This window comes from Scomber japonicus, chromosome 14 (genome assembly GCF_027409825.1).
Source record: "Scomber japonicus isolate fScoJap1 chromosome 14, fScoJap1.pri, whole genome shotgun sequence".
NCBI classification, from domain to species: Eukaryota; Metazoa; Chordata; class Actinopteri; order Scombriformes; family Scombridae; genus Scomber; species Scomber japonicus.
In genome coordinates, this window is record NC_070591.1 from 22294981 (window position 1) to 22316688 (window position 21708).

The 21708-nt window shown below is 42.1% G+C and overlaps 1 protein-coding gene across 3 annotated transcripts in view; it reads right to left on the reverse strand.

The window, feature by feature from the left end:
- The window catches only part of tacc2 (transforming, acidic coiled-coil containing protein 2), a 46044-nt gene that overhangs the window by 2344 nt on the left and 21992 nt on the right, over positions 1-21708 (reverse strand). The window contains exons 6-17 of one of the 3 annotated variants that reach the window (XM_053332560.1): positions 11154-11260; positions 9219-10632; positions 7640-7697; positions 7328-7535; positions 6859-6908; positions 6582-6691; positions 6182-6335; positions 5632-5778; positions 5169-5261; positions 2199-2339; positions 2010-2086; positions 812-855 (exon numbers count right to left, since the gene is read on the reverse strand). In XM_053332560.1, coding sequence (XP_053188535.1) covers positions 812-855; positions 2010-2086; positions 2199-2339; positions 5169-5261; positions 5632-5778; positions 6182-6335; positions 6582-6691; positions 6859-6908; positions 7328-7535; positions 7640-7697; positions 9219-10632; positions 11154-11260 — 2603 coding nt within the window. The remainder of the gene's footprint in view (positions 1-811; positions 856-2009; positions 2087-2198; positions 2340-5168; positions 5262-5631; positions 5779-6181; positions 6336-6581; positions 6692-6858; positions 6909-7327; positions 7536-7639; positions 7698-9218; positions 10633-11153; positions 11261-21708) is intronic. The other 2 variants (XM_053332561.1, XM_053332562.1) reach the window with 2 other exon arrangements.

A 21708-nucleotide genomic window follows, 5' to 3' on the forward strand; every position in this document is an offset into this window, starting at 1 on the left:
AGTGTGTGTCAGTGCATCTAAAAGGTTTTGATCATATTTATAGAAGTTTTATTGTACTATCAAGATCTGAGTGATAGTACAAAGGGCAGAAGAATAGAAAATGCCAAAAGATTCTGTCCTTTTAACCCACTTAAAAAGCACAATAAACAATGTCTCAACATATAGAATGAAACACAAACAAAAATGGACAAGCAAATGTCACTGGACGTGAGGAAGAAAGTGAGCACATCTGCTCCCCTCACTGACGGACAGATGGAGAGATGTGACCTGACACACACAAGTGAAGGACAAGTCCGCATTACTCACCTGGCATGCCTGTCAGGGTTATCAAATAGTAAGGGGCAAAGATGGGAGCAGAACAGAAAAGAAGGGACTGTGTTAAGTCAAGCTGGGGGGGCAAGACACGTGTGAGAGCTGAGTGTTAGACACAAGCAGAGATAGATTGTTCCTTTTTTTTGTGACAGTGCTTTAATGAGAATAAGAAATGAAATTGGATAGCAGCAAAATCAAATTTTCAGAAATGTCCATATGTGGCTGAAAAGATGTAAGTGACAACAGAAAAAATGCAGGGGGTGAACCTGCAGGGATATTTAATGAGTTAATAGAACCTGGAAAAGGTTAGCTTGTGTCAGAGGATAAAACTCTGAAATCAGCAGCAATGGATTAGAGCGCATAGACCTTACATGTTTTCCTCGGTTTGCAAATAAGTGCAGCAAAGAATAGTGGCAGAGGTTGGGAAACAAATGAAATTTAGGTGCACTGAAAAGAAACTTGTTACCAACCAAAAAGCTGTATTTAATATTGAACTCACCTATCATCTGTGCAATCGTCTTCTCATACTCAGCAACAATTCTCCTATTGATGAGAAATTGTAGATTGTCAATATATGGATGCGATCATGCAGTTCATATGAAAATAAACTGTCTGTTCAACAGCGAGATGTCTCAATAACAGCATATAGCTGAAATTTGGTAGACATTAGTCGTATAGCCCGGGGATTATAGATTGGATTTCTATACCTGGCTTTTGTGTTTGTGGCCACAACTTTGATGTTGCGTTAATATGCTACTGAGAACATGTGATATTAAAAAATCCAAGTTGAGTAACAAATTTGCTATTATTAGATTTTTTTGTTAGAATTTGGAGAAATGACAAACACAAACTGTTATCCTGTTAGCCTGCAGCTTTACGAAATTGAATTATGGTGTCTTGGCAGAGGTTTAATCTCCACTAAGTGCCCTATCGTTAGCTTTGTATTTTTTCATTTAATCTGCACTGTGTGCCCAGTTTCTATCTAACTCTTTCTGCTCAAAGTTCCCCCATACTTTGTACCAAGGATTGGTGGGACCCAATAGGAAGCCTTGTTTTGGGGAAAAGCAGGTTGCCAAAGGTAAGAGGATTGATTAGCCATGTCTCCCCCTTAGCCTCTTAGCACCTCCTTATCCTGAGCCCAATCAGTCAAATGAACTAAGCTCTGTCTTATCCATACTAACTGAACTGTAGCCAGCTGGACCCATACCCACCACCTGCTGAACATGGTTTCAGTACTGCATATCTTTATCTCCCCTGAACCCCTATGAGCAAACATTTGTCAGACATAAATTTATCATTTGTGGATATACATATGAGGGTAATTAATCCAAGGTTTGTCCTGTTTTCAGGTGGTCTATAATTCAAATAACAGCATTATAAAGCCACTAACACATAACTCACATTTTCTCTGAAGCTCAAACACAACCATTTGAAAATAACATTTTTATTTACTATAATCACTCATGCTGCTAAATGGATGGACCTTTTTAATGGTCTCACTGCTGCAGTTAACCAATGGCTTCAGTTGACAGTTTAAGTAAGATAAACTCATTGACAGGTTAAATGGTGATAATGGGTAGAGTCTGAAAACAAGACACCACCACTTAGCAGAAGTGTAGAGAGATGTTAAACCCAAACTGCATGGTCAGGACCTTGTTGTGATGTCAGTGATGACAACCCAAGGTGTTACATCTTACCTCATCTCCACCACTTCCTGTCGACTGTCTTCATACTTCCTCCGCCAGTCCAGCACCTCTTTTTCTTTTGTCACGATCTGAGGAGTGAGACATGTTGTTAAGTAAAATGTGAGATACTAAATTGGAACGTGCAAAGATGACACACTCAATAATTGTGACTCGTTACAAAAAGAAAACATTTTTGGGCACCTCCTCTCGTGCAATTTCCAGTGAGTGGTCCAGCTCTCTGGGGAGATGGGGGCTCTCCCCTTCGATGTAGCTGGTGGTGGTCCTGGCATAGAGCGAAGTTTTGGACACAGCACTCTCTACTGGAGATGACAAGTCCCTCTGCTGCTTCCAGGAACGAAAGGCGAGTAGTGAGAGGAAAGGAAACATAGTTAGTTACAAAAAGGACTGAGCTAGAGATGGGACGCAGCACACCCTCACCCTCGGGCCCACACGCACATTCTTAACAGGATTCCTGGACTAAACCGCAAGGCAGCATCAAACTATATCAAAATGTACCACACAGCAAAATCAATATGCAAATGAGGCAGGCTAGTGATGTTCCTGAAGACTTGGCCAGCTGCCACATGATTGGATGAAACAGTCTTCATAGCCACAGTATTAGCCAAGTGATTGGCTGATGCTGCCCCCAGCTGAGCGGTCATAATGATCTGCTCAATTCAGTATAGCTTGAATGTGATTGGGTCCAGGCAAGGCAGAGGGGAAGGAGGGCAGCACTTGATACAGCAGAGACCACATCATATACTGTACAGGAAAGTAGGGAGAGAGTAGCAAACTGGGTAGTATGGGAAACAGATGTTAGTCTCATGTTAAAGCACATTGCAATATAGTAACTTACCAAAGAATAAAAGTGTTGACTGTGACTGATTACGTCATTTGTTCAATTATTTTCCCAATTACAAAGACATGATGTGAGGTAAAACCAGAAAATTGGCAGGATTTCTCATTAGAAAGACTTAAACTTTGGATGGTACACATGTGACTATTGCAAACTATAATGAAACTCTATCAACAACAACTCTTTACACAATAAATCATAATAAAATGCAAAAACGATACTTCTTGGATGCGGCTCTGAGAGGGATTTAATCATCCACAGGAGAGCCGGATTACGGGAGGATTTGATGAAATGGTGGGGTTCACAGGGGACAAGAAGACTGAGACCCACTAATACATGGAAAAGAGAGTGAAGTGTTTGGTCTGGCTGGAGCATTAATGCCCTTATTGCAATGAAGGTAAAGACTGAAGTTCTACTACGGTCAAATTTATGCAACCATAGACTTTGGCTTTCAGTCAGGTAATGATTATGCTTACCCTCCCAATACAGTGAGGTTTAAACAAAAACTGTAAGCAAGCTGTCCTGTGGTGGTATGACTCATTAACATTTATCTCTGTCTTTTAGAGACATTACCCATACACCATACACGTCCCCCCACCCCCACGCCTCCCACCCCCCCACCAAATGTCATTAACATAACATGGAGCATGAAGTAATAAGCAAATAACTGACTTCTTGCACATAACAACCATTAGACCAACCTGAATGACACATATGACTTGCTGAAGTACATTCTTACAGTGCTTTGCAAAGCTAGAATGTAAGAAAGACATTCTTGCTAATGGATATAGCGGCAAAACTACTTAATAAGAACAGAAAATGTGACACAATGAACACGGAAGACATGACTTGATGCAACAGAAGAACAACACTACGTCAAACACAAAGACTACCCAGAAGGTAATTTTCTCCCAAAAATGTTTGAAAACTAGAGAGATGCTAGATTTTACTGCAAAAACCACAACTCTGACAAATTTGCTCACAGGGACAAAGTACAGTCACTTAGACAAAATAGAGCTATGATAGTGACGGCACCACTCAGAAAAAATGAAGCCTCTGGGGTCTACAGGAGGAAGAGTGCACAGTGCACTCTGTCAGTATTTGGACAGTTGTTTAAGCTCTGTACCCCAGCACAATCCAGGTGGATTTCAAATGAAACAATCATTAGGAAGGTAAAGTGCTGACTTTAACATTTAATTTGAGGGCATGTATCCACTGTGATTCCAACACTTTTACCCAATGTGGATGTGGACACCTTCAACTACACTTAAAACTGAAATGTCACCACTTGAACCTCATGGTGGTTGTTTCCTTTTTAATCAATAGTGCTGGAGTACAGAGCCAAACTAACGAAAAATGTCACTGTCCAAATATTCAAAGGCTGAACTAAAGCTGGATCACGATGAAGACAGATCACAGGGGTAAGATGTTATCCTTACTTTGAGTAAAGGTGAACCATTGATGTTCCAACGCCGAGTGCTGGGTTTCTTAAGACGAAACTGTGAAATGTGTGTGATGACAGCATGAGACATGGACGGATAGGGGGCTGGGAAGCGCCTGGTGAATTTCTCCACAGGCTTTAAACTGTAAAGCCACCTCTGATTACCAATGACCAAAAAAATGTCACTGGACATATATCTCGACATTTGTTTTTTTTTTAAAACAAAAACCCCAAAACCAGCAATTCCTAAATTCAACCTGAATTTCCAACGACACTGTATACTGACACCTGTCTAATGTAGCTGTTTGTTAGTGCTGTTAGTTTGGGTAAAGGACCAAATCACAAAAACAAGAATGTGACTGGGATTTGGAGTGATAAACAAATCAACAAATACATCTGGGACAGTGATATCCACTGAATGCCTTAGTTTCTAATATTTAGTCTGATGTGAGACATTCCCAGTCACATTCACGCTGATGTAAACTTCTCATGACCAGGCAACATGCATGTTGCCCAACATGCATAACAAAGGTAAGACTGAGACGACACAGCACTCTGTTCCTGAGTGGTAAACCTAAAAGAGCTTACTGCTAGTCTGGGTGAGCGCTGGATGCAAGCCATGTTAGAGGTTTCACATGTAGGGGACTGAAGAGGTGGCAGGATTGACGATGCGGTGCTGCAGCCACCATGTTGATAAGGCCATGAGTTCAGAATGGTGTGTTTAGGGGGAGGGATTGGCAGGCTGAGAAACAGTCACACATACTACAGCTGTGCACATGTGCACTTATACACACCTGCTTTTCTGTAATCATCCATTCAAGATGCACACACCCACACACACATACAGCAGGTGCAGGCTGACTCAGCGCAGTACCTGGGGGGTTACATTGGAGAGGGAAGGGCACTGAGAGATGCTTTTGGCTACCTGCAGAGCCTCTATCCTCAGGGCGGCAAGCACCAGCTCCTCCTGGGCCGCACGCAAGACGAGGGAAGGAGGTTGGGGGAAGGGGGTTGATGTTGAGGTGTAGGGGTGGGGGTTGCGGCCCGAGGATGAGAGAGCAAAGGGAGAACATATAGAAACTTGAGTTGATCACACACAGCTGCTGTCTACATCTCACACACCATCAGTCTATGCCACAGAGTAAGCTAAAATGAACTGCAACTTAACAGGTAACAGGAGGACACAAAATGGGAAAATGAAAATGCAGGGTGAAATAAGGTGGCACAATGTAATGTTGGCACAAAAACACACACAATCACAAATAAGGACCACAAATGGGCCACTAGAGGCAATGCCAATAAGATTTATCAAGAGGGGTCATGTGTGTGTTACACACCTGTAATTTTTGGGCGAATGCAGTGGGGTTGGTCTCAGCGAGGTCAGGCTCCAGGTACTGCAGAGGGTCGTCACACTCAGACAGCCTCTCTAATAGGGGTATGGCCAGGGCTGGAGCAAGGGCCTCCACAGGGCCAATTGAAGGGGGCTAAAGGGGCACCAGGAGGAGTAGGCAGAGGGCAGGGAGGAGGGCAGGGGTCAGCATGGCAAAGCAAGCGCTGAGTGTTTGAGTGGCAGCATTGGGAACTGAGTCACAGAGTTCAAGCTGGGAACTTAGCGTGACTGTGTCTGGGTATTTGTTACCAGGCATTAATGAGAATCACCATGACTGATGACATTCAGGTCAGGGGCTTACAATAAATATGTGCAGTATTGCACTCTGTCTCCCCCTTGTGACTAAACAATGACATGACGTAAATGTTACAAATAAAAATTGACAGAGTCACCTTAAATGATGGTGAAAAGACAGAAAAACATATGATTATGTGACAAGTGCTCACAGAGTTTGAATCTTTATATCCCCTCTAGACAGACGGATGTGTTTGGCTCACCTGCTCTTCCCTCTCTGTGCTCTGTGTTCGGCTAAGTGCCTCACTTTCTCTCTTCCTGCCCTTGTCCCCAGCAGAGCCCTCGGGACCAGGCCGGGAACTCAGCACAGGAGTCTTCACATCCGCTGTTATCTTGGCCTCCATCTCCTCAAAACTCCTACAGAAAATGAGAGAAGGAGAGCAGGAAGAGAGACAGACAGACACATCATTTATCATTGTATATATATTGTGGATAAGAGTATTAATGAAACACATTGCTGGACCAGCTAAACTGTATGCAATATGCAATCAAGATTCATTGTGGTTTACACGTTACACAAGATATACACAAGACATTCATCATGAAATACAGTAAGGCAACAGCACATTTTTATGAAATATAGTGCAGTAGAGAGTGTTGTACCCAGTGCAGGGGGAGCTGGGTTCAGATCCATGTGCACACGAATTATTGGTTAAGCTGTCAGATACTGAGTCCAAGTTCAAGTACAAAGATGGCTTCTTCACAGACAGTGGCTATAAGACACATTGGAAAGGAGAAACTTTTTAAGTCTGAATTGTAATTTTAATTAGTTTTTCATGGCAGAAATCACATATCACATATAATGGTTCTATAAATGAAGTAAGCCATAAACATCGCAGACAATCTCAAATAACATCTCTAAATAACATGAAATACTCACAGGTGAAGAGGAGCCAATCTTCTCCATGTATTCAATTTCATAATCTTGCACTGACATAGAAAGACAAAACAAAGTTTTAGATGTAGAGGAAGAAATGGAGAGACATTTCAGCTGTGGTGTTTAGCTCTGGACTGATGGGATCAGAGGCTGAAACAGGGCCATCTGTTTTGTTTCATCTCTGACCCAGATGGGATGAGCCAGACAGCCTCTGGTTAGAGGCAACTCTTCTGGGGGTCAGAGGGCAGTAGAGAACTGTGCCAACAGGCTTATTTTAGTGCCACAACAAAAATCAATAAAGAGGAAAGTTGCTGATTGGTGTACACAATAGTTCATCCAAACAAATGCTTTCAATTTCCTTTGAGCACTGTCTGTCTGTAGTATGCTTTGATCTCTGTAAGCATTGTTTGGGCGCAGGTGGCTGGCGGTACAAAGAGGGAAACAGGAATCAGATAACTACATTTTGCCTCACCTGGGGCCTGAAAAGGAAGACTGTTCTCATTAACGAAGGACGTAAGATCAGATGGGTGAGGGAAGTCCTGTTGGTCAGAATTCAAATCTGCATCCATGTCTTGCATGGTCGCCCACTTATGACTGGTGGAGGAGGCAAGCTTCTCTTCGTCTGTGGCGTGGTCATCCTGTGGATGAAGGGAGGAGGGTTCATCTGCAGGCGTAGGCTCCTGCAACACAAAGTGAAAAAGTCAGAGGGGTGAAGGAGAAATTCAGAAAGACTGAACTGATACACTCATGTGAAAGAGATGTACATAAAGAATGAAGTGCACACCTGGGATGTGTCAGACAACGGTGATTTCTTTGGTGATCTCTTCACTCTGAAAGTGTTACTGAGAAACAGAAAACAATCAATCATTGAGATCCAGAGTCACTCCTCACCTTCAGGAAACAACTCTGAAACAACTCCCTGTGTAGTGTACATTTGCTACACATCACAAATATGTGTATAGTCACAAAAACCCCACAATCTATACAGAGCAAAATTATTGTACATGTGACGGTAGGACTTACTGTATGCTTGGCTAAAATGGACAAACTGTGAAATATTTATGATGAGAGTTGGGTAAGTTTAGTACTGCACAGTTGTGTAAAGAGTTGTGAAAAACGATGTTATGTTATGAATACTTTACTTGTCACACAAATTAGCAAAAAACATAGATCCTAAATGGGAATATGTTAATGTAGTTGGTTAGTTAGGAGGACAATTGTGAGAGTATAATTTTTTTGTAGATTAACTGCTGTTGGGAAGTTTCATCTTTTGTTACCTTGGTTTTCAATTAGATACTATTAAACATAAAAGCATTGGATGGCAATGAACATTCTCTAAAAAAAAAAAAAAAAAAAAAATTGTATCATTCAAATTTGTCATCCGATTTCTTACTCTAAATTGAAACTAAAAGCTGACGCTTACTTTCTTCTATAAAATGTCAGCATCCTGTCACAAACACATATTGTTGTGTCCAGGGGTATATGGTGCTTAATTTAAATCATTAAGTATTAATATCAATGGGACAATAAGTATAAAATCATATATCTTACTAATGAATATGATTTGTATTGTATAGTTGTAATTTCACCACTATTACAGGCACTGGCCAAGACTGAACACAAGAGGGAGCCCCTCCTAAATTACACACTTAAAAAATGGACACAGTGGTATGTTAGTATGTAAGATCTATTATGACTAAAGATGTGTTATTGACTTATGGGGTTTGGGTTTGTCACTATGAGTGACCCTTTTTACATTACAAATAGTGTGTTGGTTTATTGTTAATACAAAACAGTGTACAGTCACTGGTTTAATTACTCTTTTTGCATTTTGATCGAGCAATGACATTATTGTATTGGCACCTTCAAAGATTGGATTTTAATATACAAAATACAGAATGTACAACAAAAATGAAAACAGATGTCCTCCAGTAAAAATAGCAGATGGGTAGGATTTAAAAACTTAAAATGAGATTGTCAGATAGTGGTCACAAGGGATTGAGATGTTTCTGTTAAAAGGAAGAGGGGACTAAGAACAGGGTAACATGCAGTTCAAAGGGAGCCACATGGAATTAAGGGTCAAAAAGGCTGGATAGTTTGTTGTCCCTGTACTTACAACAAACAACATAGAGAAGACACACCCCTGGACTTCCTGTGATATATGAGAATACACAGACACAAGTGACAGAGAGACAGACAGAGGAAACGGGCATAATAGACAAGTGTGGACCACGAACAAACAGTCTAACCTAAAACAACACTGACAAAGACGCAGACAATCCCAACACAAAGTTCTCTAAGTGAGTGTTTACTATGGCATGAATGTATAGCCCTTCGGTAGTAGACCGTGATTATGAACTTACGATTTGATTGGAGTTTTCTTCTTCTTGGCAGGTTTGTTCTGATTTTGGTCCTCCAGTTCCCCAATATTGTCATTGTCATTTTCAACATCATAGTCATTGGATGGCATTTCAAAGGAGGCAGAGGCCTTCGGAGGGGAAATAGCTATGCTATTGGAGGATTTGAAAGGGTCTATGGAGTCATCAAAATTATCAGGGTCAAACTTATAAGAGGCTCTGTGTAGTTTGGGAGAGTTGGCAATGCTTTTCTTCGATGAAAATGGATTGAAATTCGGATCTTCCCATTTATCCGGTTCAAAGTTGTAAGAAACATTAGGAGTAGGGATTTCGTCCTCGTTGCCATTGTGGGTTGCTGGAGGCTTGTTGTCCAGCTGCTCGGTTTGCGCTGGAGGGGCCTTCTTCAGCCCCAGCTTTGGTTTCCTCAGAGGCATCTTGGCACCTGGTTTCTTGCCCAGTTTCTTGGGAGGAGGAGAGGCTGGGTGCGCCGCCTCACTGTTCTCCTCAGAGTAGTCAAACTCCAGCCTTACTGACTGACGTTTGGGTATGATGGGTTGCTCCTCAGGGTTGGTAGTTGGCTCTTCAAGAGGAGCTGGGGGAGTGGGGTGATGTGGTTCCACAGCAGAGACAGGGCTCTCTGGGGCCGTAGCTATGGGGGCACACACAGGACCTTTACGACCCAGGACAGGGGAATTGGCAATTTTACTACCTCCAGTATTGAAGGGGTCAATGTTCTCAAAATTATCTGGATCCCAATTGTAGGAGCCACTGGGAGGAATGGGGGAGACGTCTTTGCCCGTTGGACTACCAGGGAGAGGGGTTTCCTCCTGGCACAAGGGTAAGGCTGGGACAGCAAGGCTCTCCTCTTGGCTGGTATGATTGGTCTCTTCTGGCAGAGGAGGAGGAGTCTCTACACGGGTCTTCCTGGTCCTTCGAAGGGTTCCTCCAGGGCTCGGGGTTGCAGAGCCTCCTTCTGCTTCCTCCTGCACCTGCAGAGGACTGGAAGTTCGAGGCTTTGCCTGCTTCTTGATCTCTGGGGTACTGCTGGATGAGGCTGGACTCTCCGGGTTAGAGTTCTGTCTGAGAAGTGGCTTCTTCTTCACAGACCCAGGACGGACTTTTTTGGGTCTGCGGAGTGTCCCTGGGGCACTCTCAGTGCCGACACTGAAGGATTCAGAATGTGGACGGAAGCCTCCTGCTGCAGATCCTTCCAACAGACCAGGACTGTCTAGTTCTCCTCCCTGAAGGCTGAGGGAACGGGTCAGAGTGTGACTTGTTGAATCAGGGGGAAAAGGTTCAATGTTGTATGTGCCACTGGCTGCAATCGGCTTGTTCTCATCAAAAACAATAGATGGGGAACGGCAGGGTCGGTCAGCTGAAGTGAACTCAGAGGCAGGGTCACTGACAGAGGTGTTTGCTTCTGCAAAAGATGGAGAGACATGGAATATACCACTGAGTCTTCACTCAGCTGTTCATAAAAGGCAAAATAAAAGCAACATTAAAAATCTGAAATGAAATTGGGATCATGAAATATTTTACCGAATGTGTGGGTAAAGTACAGGTGTGAACAAGGCTGCATGGAGACATAACCTGCAGCAGGCTTTTGGCACATCCAATCATAGAGATGGATGTGTTATAAATAATTAAATAAGAATCCCTCAGTTGGACAGAAAGTTTTGAATAATAACCACATGAAAGAGACCCTGAGGCTGAACTGATTTGTCAGATTTTTCCAGATATCCCAAATGCCTCATTTTTGTGCAGTGGAGATGCTTGTCTCAGCAAACGAAGCCAGATAGATGGAATACTGCTTCATTCCACTAGATGGAGCAACAAGACTTTCTTTTTTTTCTGCCTGAATGCTAAGTTTACAGTAGTGTATCTGAGCATCATTCAGTGTAAGAGCTAAGCACACATCATGGAATAATTATCTTACCGTACCTATGTCATTGGATGTTAGTTGTGGGATCTGGGGATCTGTCGGTGAAACAGCCTTCACTGGGGTTGTGGATTCAGGGGTCTCAAACGCTCCATCAGAGTCTGAGCTCCTATAAGAAAAGATAATGATGCACTAAGTTAAAGCTCCTATGAACACTGATGTCATGTAAGGAAAAGCTAATAATCTGTCATATATCAAGAAGGACACATTTATTCATCAAATAAGCAGGTCCAATATAATTCTTTAGGCCAATATATATTTTGTAAAAAGGACTGTACTTTGGTGTGCATGTGCAGTATCTACTTCCTGTAGTGTGTATGGATTTTTTTTAAAACACCCCTGGCTAGTATATGTTTCTGTTTCCATTTCCAGTGGACCTTTATGGCTATAAAATTAAAATGCTGAATCTGCACTGAGGTGACAAAGACGGCACATCTGAGACACAGAATCAACCAGACCTCCACACACACATAGACCACCTATACAAACACAAGACCAGCTCAAGATCTGAAGATATCAATGCTATGAAATAAACAAAGAGGGACTGAGGGTAACATCAAACCAAAAATGATGAATTACTAATTACTGCATGATCCTCATTCTTAGCAAAATGAATACTGATTGGTCTTCCTTAGCACCAGGCACACCAGACACAAACGCACATATATTATTAGAAGCAAACCTCGACACATAACCTTACTACCAGGCTCCATGCTCTGTTGATCAATGTATTGTCTGACTATATGCGGCCCTAGCATCCCCATCCTGTCTGTCTCACCTCTGTCTGACCGGCTTCACAGCAGCCTTGATCATGTTGTCATGATGCGAGCCCCAGGAGAGACTCCGAAGGAGCCCTAGAGCAGGATCCGAGTCCGGACTGTCCCCATCCCCTGCCCCTCCCAGCAGTGTATCCCAGCCCCAGCGAGCCCACTGCAGTGGAGACAGAGCCTGCCACGCACTCACTGCCATGGCTGCCGGTGGGCTACACCTCTCCGCACCACGATGCTACTGTCTGACACGCACAGGTAGACGCCCACCGCTTCCTCCACAAGATCTCTTCCCCAGATGATGGCAATCCTTTCCTCTGCTTTCTCTCTTTTTCTCTACAGTCCAATGTTCAGCTCTCTTTGTTTCCGATCTACAATCTCAGCCATTCCACATTATTCCTCTTTTCCACATCAGTCTGCCTCTACTCCTCCCCAGTAGGAAATGGTGCCTCCCAATCTAAATGAGAGTGGCTGCAGAAGCCCACCGCCTGCATACTGTATATTCTGGCACTCTCTCTCGCTGCCTCTTGCTCACTCTCTCTCTCCCCTCTCTCTACTTTCCCCCTAGCTCTCTCTCTCTTGCTCCTCGGCCACTTTGCTGTATCCACAAAAAAAAGTCTATTGCCTATCAGTCTAACGTGCTCTGATAAAAACGGCACATTATTTATACAACCACTGCATCTGTCATATATTTAATGTCTCTTAGCTCCTCTATAGTGAGAAAATTGACATGATGTACCCTTTTAATCAGTGCAAAGATGCATTCAGAATTTGCTTTACATACTAAGGTACTTTTACTGACATACTAAAAGAGAATAACCAATAATGTACTATCAATACTATGTTGTGCAGGTGATTGCTTTCCCCAACACATCCTTGGTCAGTATAATATATATACATACATATAATGGACAATAAAAAAAAGCAAAGCCTAGAGCAAACTATGTCATTATTGTGGACTACAATTTCTAATAAGAAAACACATAAATGTAGTAACATACATGTAGTAACAGATGAAGACCCCCACAGTTAGATGACACTTCCCAGTCTATACAGTCTATTGATCTAGCTGATCTATAGGGATTCACCTCAAGGCATTGCTGAAGCCATCCGGTGTCCTGTGGGGGTCCTTTATAACAGACACATGCTAACATGGATCAAATAAGAACCATGAAAGAAAAGGGGATGCCTGAAAACACAATCTACCCATCAATATGATAGAATGGTTTGGCCGCTGCAACTAAATTCATTTCTGAGACATACATGCTTTTAGAGGTGGCTTCTGGTAATAAATGTCTCTGCTATGGTCACCTGGGGTCACATCACTGCAGAGAAGGAGGATCTTGTAAGCCAACAATGTGGCAAAAGAACATATAATACTGTGCTCTGCTGGTAAACAATATATCAGATGGTATAAAAACACTAGACAGTATATTAAAAATAATAAAATGAGAAATGTTAGCTGTTATTTATTTTCTAATTAATCTCCTTCCAAACACCTTTATTACTTTTAGGGTGCTGTGATGCGAAATGAGATGGCACACGGCCAAGAAGGAAACTAGAGCTGTAATCTCTGTGAGGACCCAGTGTGTCCCAGCAGGATAAGACTGGTCTGCCTGGATATCCATCTGGATCAGTAACTGAGAGCAAGGATCTTAATGTCAGATGGTCAGACAAGCAGTGGCACAGACAGCTCCAAGGATAGGACCCACTGACACTGATTTACAGTAGAAGCTGCTTTTTGAGAACGGATGAAACTAAAACTGGAAACAGTGAAATAATATGGTAATTAGGGCTAATTTCAGTGCTCGTATGTCCATATCCAAGACATTTTTCATGTGACTGCAAACACTGTGTTGCTATGGTAACTGGGGGTCGTTCCCACCATATGTTCCATTACGGTGGGGAAAAAAAGTGGCTGGTTGCACACAGCCCAACGCACACAAACACAGCCGAGGATTGCTTAACCAACAAGGACCTGTGAAGTGTATTATATGATGCTGAAGATGAATTAAGGCACATTGCACATTAATAAGGCAAGCAGCTGCTGCATCAGCATCATTCTGTTTATGTTTAGTCTGCACCTCTGTTCATCCTAGGATTGTTCATACTGATCATCTTTATTCAGTGTTACTACAAATGGCATCTAATAAACATCAAATATTCTGGAAGGAGAGCTCTAATATGGACATTAAATTGATATGGTGAATATGAATCAATCTGTCTTTTCACAGTCATCAGCTCCTCTTATGTTAGCTAATAGCAGACAAAATAGACAGAGGAAGAGCAGCGTGTGGGTGAGCAGTCAGTCAGAGTATGGGGGCGAATAGAAACAAAGAGAGCAGCAGTTAATAGCAGCCTCTCACAGGCTGAGATGACTGCCTGGAGACAGAAACTCTGCAGTGTGAGGCGGGTAGACGCTGCATTTTAGACTGCCAGACGTGTCACTGCTCTTAGCCAAATCCAACCCATCCTGTCTAAACAGCTTTCACAGTGCTGGAGGGAGAGCTAGTGCCAGCCACAGGGAAGAAGGGGAAACTGGGCTATTCTGACATGTAAACCTAACACCACCTGTCTGTCCTACATATACACATTCTTCCAAATAAACAAGAAAATGTAAGATGATGGTACAGCCAATAAATATGAGCAGTTATCTGTTTTCTGCAGATGATGTAACCATCAAGGTGTGATTGGTATGATTAGATGAAGTCGATGGGAAGGGTACTAAAAGGAAGAAGAAAAGAGGGAGGTATGGAATGGGGGAAGGCTACCTGCTGCTGGTGTCCTACTGTAGCAGCTGTGTGATTAGCTTCAATGGATTAGCGGCTGCGGACTCCCGCCATCGTCTGTCGACTGTCAGACACCTCTAAACCCTCTCTGTCTGGACTCCGGCTGTCATCTATCTCTTTCCATTGTCCTTTACCTATTACTCCTTCCCTTTCCCTCACCTTCCAATCTATATCTCTAATTTTCCATCCCTTTGTTATCTTCAGCCTACTGCCTCATTCAGCCATCCATTTCCTCTCTGCTGTTTTTGAGCACTTTGAGCAGATTGATTTGTGATTTGCTGTTTGCATGTTAGGCTGTTGCTTAGTACAGCAGCTTAGTCTGGGGTTTTCTTTTGCCAGCATAAAGGGGGCTATATGGATTTATCAGTGTAATGTAAATCTGTCACATGCTTTGTTTTTACCAGATGTCAGAAACAAACTATTGACCAATGAATAACTTGTATGATTTACCTTAGAGTTTATATATTAAAATACACCCAAGCAGACAAATCAACACTATGGACATGGATTTGGGAAGTAATTAAATTTACAATGACTCAGGAAAGTAAAATGATGTAATAATAAAATGGAGTTACAGCATATGTCTGTCACTTATTAAATACAGTCAAATGTTTGTCCTACAAGTGAGATGTAATGAGACCAACAGAGGGAGCCCCTGTGCTTTTATTTCTCTATTGAATGAGTATGACTCTGGATATGAAATATTACATCATGGGCACACTACACCTTGTGAAACACTACAGCCTATTTTCATTTTATGAGAGCCTCTTCAGTTTCTACACAGATGTGATTTGGTACAGGGAGCAGCTTGTATAAGCTTTGCAATATGACAGGAGCACAAAGCAGCTTCAGTCTTTTGCTAAATTATTATTCAACTTCAGGAAATGAAATCTTATCTCACCCTGCACCTTTTGTGGGTCATATCAACAGAACCTGGAAGAAAGGTGTTTTCCTAAAAGAGCAGATGTCTCTCAGTTTTTCTCCCACATCTCCATCCAGACTGATGTCAACATCGATCAGTCCACAGCAAGAATCTCCCCTCTAGATTCTGGTTTCCCTTTGTCCCGGAGATTAACTCAGTTAACAACAATGCTTAAAACCAAGGAACCACTGAGACTCAAGAGTGTCCGACTGAAGATAATCTATCTAGGCTAATCTAACCTAATCTGTGACTCTGACTGCAAGCAGATGGCACATTAAAAAACAACAAGCCATGGTGAGGCAGAGCAGCAAGGAGGGGGTTAAAATACCTCACCATTTTGATGATGAGATCAGACGCTAGGTTCATTCAAATCACTACGGGAAAGACGCAGGAAGGAGAGAGAGCATCCCAACCCACATCACTGCAGACATAAAACTAGCCTCTTGTTTTGGATTATGTCAGACTAAATAGAAATACAAATCATAATTTGCTCCAATTCCTAATCTTAACACTTCCTGATAAAAGTGCTGAAGTGTTGTGAAGTGTGACGGCTTTATATACTGTACTGTAAGTGTTTTTGACAGTGTTACAAAACTTGGAGTAAAAGCTTTAATGATGGGCATAGTGCTTCTGTTGTGCACACCTGTAGGAACACTTTGCCTGCACTTTGCTGCTCATATTTTAATAAAAATATCAGTCCTCCGTGGTCTGAATTGGGCCGAGCTTTGAAATGAAAAATGACTGCTATAAATCATTAATTCCTACATTGCACACAACACATGCACACACACATTCACTCCATCCCTCTCCTCCATTTCTCCCTAGGTCCTTGTTCCCATGTGTAGCAGTATGTCTGAGATATAAATAAAACACAGCAAAGTGGAGCACTCTTGCTCTGTCTCTAACTCTCTCTCTCATATGCTGATGTTTCTTCCTCCAATCCTGCACGGCGTGTTCTATTTCAACACTGTCACCAGCTCCTGCTCCCACAGCGGCAGTCGCGTCCTCCTTCACACGGAACAAAACATCACCCCACCAGCCTCCCAGCGGCACCTACTGTACTCATTGCCTGATTCTGGTTCCCACAGGTTCCCCTGAAGCTCTATTACGTTTGAGCCATACATTCTGTACTGTAGTCGAGACACACTGATACACATGTACTCTGTGCATGTGGCTGCTCACGTGCTCCCATCCCCCTCATCCTTATTTACATCACAAAAGCAAACAACAACAATGATGACGTGCTCAATTGGTTGCACCAGAGTGCTTGAAAAGGTTTTAAGGTAGTATACAAGCAATGATAGAATGAAAGCAAGCAAATGTATCAAAAATATAACAGAGGGAGGACACACAATACAGCATCTCACTGTGTTGTTTGTCAAGCTTAATCCAGCAACATCAAAAATGGCCAGCAATACATTTACTCATAATATAACTCACAGGTGATTGCAATGTGCATAATAAAATCACCCTGCCCTCAGGCTGAACATTTTTCTGCAATCAAAGCCATGAATAAATAAAAAATATACACAGCAAAGCGAAGCAGTTGCAGCTACTCTCAAGTCATCCAGCTTTTAAATAAAGCATCTCTGAGGGTATCTGAATAGCATTCTCCTGATTTCAATTTTTTTTTTAAATTGGGGATCACACATCTGAACATTACCAGGCAGAATATTGAGCAGGAAGGCAGGTTAAGTCAAACTCACATGTGTTCTTGTGAGGGACAGGGGGTCTCTCCTTGCTCCATAGACTCGTTGGCTCCCATCCTCAGCTACCTCTTCCCCCCCTGCGCCCCCTGCCTGCTCCTGGTCTCCAGCTACACGCCACATCCACCTGCCCCCCCAAAACACCCTCTCCTTTCGCTATGATCCTTGCTACGAGGCAGCCTGTGTCAGAGGAGGTGAGCGCCGGCTGAGCTTACTATGCTGCAGTGCAGAGGATGAGTGAGTCCTGCTTGCATCAGGAGCAAAGCAGTGGATGATTAAGAGCTCCTCAGTTTATGCACATCATCCCTGATGTCTGTCCAATACAGACTGTGAATATTCTTGTTTTCTCATCTGGTGGTTGCAGGTAAAATGATGCAACACCAGGAGGAATCAAATCTTGAAGAGCAAAATGGAAAGTAGAGAATAATCCAAAACAAATAGGATGAAATAATAATCCTGCTTCCTTGCCGTCTTGCATGTGTGTGTGTGTGTGTGAGTGTGTGTGTGTGAAGCGCCTCTTCTCTGTTTGGTTGCTGATATCGCTGAGCTGTGTTGCTGCTCGCACTGCCTCCTCCCCCCTCTCTCCTCCACTTTCTCCCCTGACACCAGCTTCCTGTGCCTTTAAAAAGACAAGCAGCTTTTTCTAGTCTGCTACCGCGGCTATGCAGGGGAGCCAAACAATAGGACCCCCCAATCCGCACTGATTAATAGGACCTTTCTCTTTAACCCTTTTTCCTCCCTCCACATTAACCGTATCTCTCCACTTTGCCTTTCTCCAGCCAGGACCCCCCTCCTTTACCCAGTGAAATGCATGGTGAAAATGACATTTTCTGTGTCTCCTTTTTACACAATGGAAGCTTCCAGCACTCAGCGTGGCCAACCAGAGTGATGCCTGAGGTAAACAATAGACTCTGAGAAACTAGTATGTTTGTATTATTCAGCTCTGACCTTATTTTCTTTCATTCAATCCATTCCATCATACCAGCACACATAAAGAAAATAGATATTACAAGTCAAAAAATGACAAAAATCTAACTTTTGAAATACCATATCACCCATTAAAACCTTTTCATTCAGCATCCACTAACAAGGAAAGCATGAAACAGTGACAACCTCTTAGCTGGACTTAAAATGTTAAAGGGGAACTGTAAGATTAAAGGCATCTCTTTCTTATTTTTACCATGGTAGCTTAATCCAGGGGTGTCATTCTTTGCTAAAGACCAAAGGACATATGCTTCCAGACATATAAGCATTTCTAAATGAATACTGTCTCTGTGTTGAACCCCTGGGCAGCCGACTGATCTAATTTACAGGCACTCTCGCTAAACCTTATAATGATATTCTGTCTAGCGGTGTCTTTCCAATTTGTCTTTTTAGACATATGTATGTGACAGATATAGAGAATGTGTCCTATGGGATAGAAATATGAGTAGGGACAGGTCCTACAAAGTTCCCACATTGATTGTCAAGGAGCAATGGGAAAGAAGGGCATCTGAAACAGGAGGAGAATAAATCTATTGTACGTTCATGGGAAAGTGAGGAAAACGAGGGCTCACTACAATAGCAGCTACAGCCTGTAGCACTTGTGGTCACACAAACTTGCCCTACGAGAGTTTCGGGTGTCGAACCTCTGATTATGTGGAATAAAAAGACAACAATGAAATGGGCAATATCCAGTTCCAGTGCACAGCATGGAGCACAAAGGCCGGCGCTCATGTCTGAGCCAACACTATTTTTCGAAAGGAGAGCGTTTGCATGTAGACCCAAACCCATTAATTGATGTTCACATAGAATATTGATGTAATTCTAGTCTCGGATGAGCCTGTTGGTCGATGTTTCACAGCCAGAGGGGACAAGTAAAAATGCTGCCCACTCACAACTCCCAACATAGACCCCTGCTAAAGTAAAAATATTGATTCCTCTCCATCCAGACCCCCACACCAGTACAAAAATGGATTTAGGACAGCAAAGCATATGTGTGACGTACAAGTTCCTATTCTATTGAGCGACTAACATAAAGATCCTCTCCTTGCTGTGCCAATGAGTTTGGCCTTGCACTTCAGCTTCATACGTACACAGAAGGAAATGAAGAAATAAAAAATTCAACAAACTCAGGCACTGGAAGATATTGCTGTGGCAGTTTTTTTCTGAAAGATTCATAACTGTGCTTAAGAGGAATCAGGGTCACCATGAACTACACATACAGGCTGGTTGCTACTTGAGAATGTAATATGAATGCTTCTAAGCAGATTGGTGCAGAACAATGTATAGGAGGAAAGATTGACAAAAATCTTTTTATACTTCAAAGCATAGCAGTAGCTCAAATGTAACCTCTGTGCACCTTTGAAATGAGTTTCAGAAGGTAATTTATCAAAGCTGTTTCTGACTTTACTTGCAAATACTAACATGTTACCAAAAGCATAATGAGAACCTAAGTTAATGTGTACCTTAGGTCTCGAAAGGCACCACAGGCTCAGATTAAACAACTGGACCAACTGACAATAATAATAACAGAAAATAGACAGACAGACTCAAGAAACCCTAACCTAGAAAAATATACAGTAACAAAGCTCAGGGAGGACTATAAATAGAGGGGAACCAACAGCAAATCCCCAGTGTTGACTGAGCGGGGTTAACAAAATACCAAATGAAAGTTTAAAACAATGTAACTTTTAATAAAATGCAAAAAGTCCTGACATAAGAAACTGTGTATCTGTGTATGTCAAAAAATATTTATATACTACATATAGACTTTGCAGTAAAATGTAAAAATGCCACATTATCAGTCAAATATGATTGTAATTTCAAAATGATAGGACAGATTTTTTTTGTGTGTAAAAGGTACAAATACACAATCAGACCGAAATATGAAAACACACTTTTATGTGTTATCAAACTGAATCAAGCAGCTCCGTAGGTGACAAACAGTACAAACGTGTGTTTTGGGGAATCCTGGCTTCAGATATCTGTGTGATATCTGCGTTCCCTTCTGATGTTCCTGCTAAACAGCTGCTGAAGAGTTATTAAATGCCAAGGAAAAGCTGCATGGCTCCCATAAACAATCCCTACTGGGATCGATTTCCTGAGGCTGTGTCTACCAAAACATCCAAACATCCACTCTCAGATTTGATCTGTCTGCATTTATCTTATATCCCCTTACAGCATATTTTTGAGGTAATTTGGCGTTCCTTCTCCTTGTTTCATCAAAGTAAATGACAAAAGAAATCAGCTCTTCAATGGAAAACCTAAAAAAGAAAGATCCAGAAAAACGAAGGTCGAGACACCCACATACCCATGATCTCAATAACAGACAATTGTTGTGGCCTTATAAGGTAAGTGAGATGAATGCATTTTTCAGACTAAATTTAATGAGGAGTATTAGCTGTTAAAAACTGCAGCAAATACAGTGCTACAATTCTGAAAAGAAGACAGAACAGAAAAGCATAATTAGGCTCAATCACAAGGAAGGCAGCAAGTGGGAGGAACTGGTTGATTTGGAACCAGAAAAAGCAAAAGTACCAAGGTGCTCATCGCTGCTTTAGTTGGTCTTTATGACAGAAAACATGTTTAAAATGCATATTGGAAGCATACCCTGATTTCTCCATACCTTGGTAATTATTACAAAATCTTGATGAATCATTCAGGAAAAAGCTTGTATGAGATGTTTGTTTTTGGATAACTAACATTGTGATTATCTTATGCTGATGGAAAACACATTGAAGCCATAGTTTTGCCAAGCATTTGCCCAGCTGAAGTGACTTTGAGCAAGACGATAATGTTTAGCAGCCTAAAGGGAGTTGTCCACTCCCTACAAGGACAGAAAAATCATCATGTTCTGACAGACAAAGACTGTATGTTTCAGTGCTCTTTCAATTGCATATGACCTTCACACTTAAACTAATGTATTAAAAGTATAATTTATAACTGCACTTATGTTGCCCTAGTGTACGCATATATGTCTACAGTATGTGCTGTCAAATCTGAATATGGTGTCCATGTTATTCTGTTGGTCTCCTCTCCACTGCTCCACCCTCTCAGATATCATAAATAATACAACAACACTATACTAACCTAGCCTTCTCAAAATTCTGTTCTTTTCTTGGCAATGGAGGTGTTCAGAGAGCCAGAAAGTCATTAGTCATGAGCAAACATATAATTACACACAAAAATATACCAGAAACTTAAAACAATTAAACTGTGATGTATAGTGAGATACATGAGAGCTGCTGGGGCTGGTGTGTCTCCCTGTGTTACAGTCATATACCAGGTGTCTGCAGTATTCAGACAGCAGGTGTCCGCGGCATTCAAACAGCAGAGTGCAGACACAGGCCGGCAGCACAAGACAAATGCTCAGCTCTTTAAGGGGAACCCAC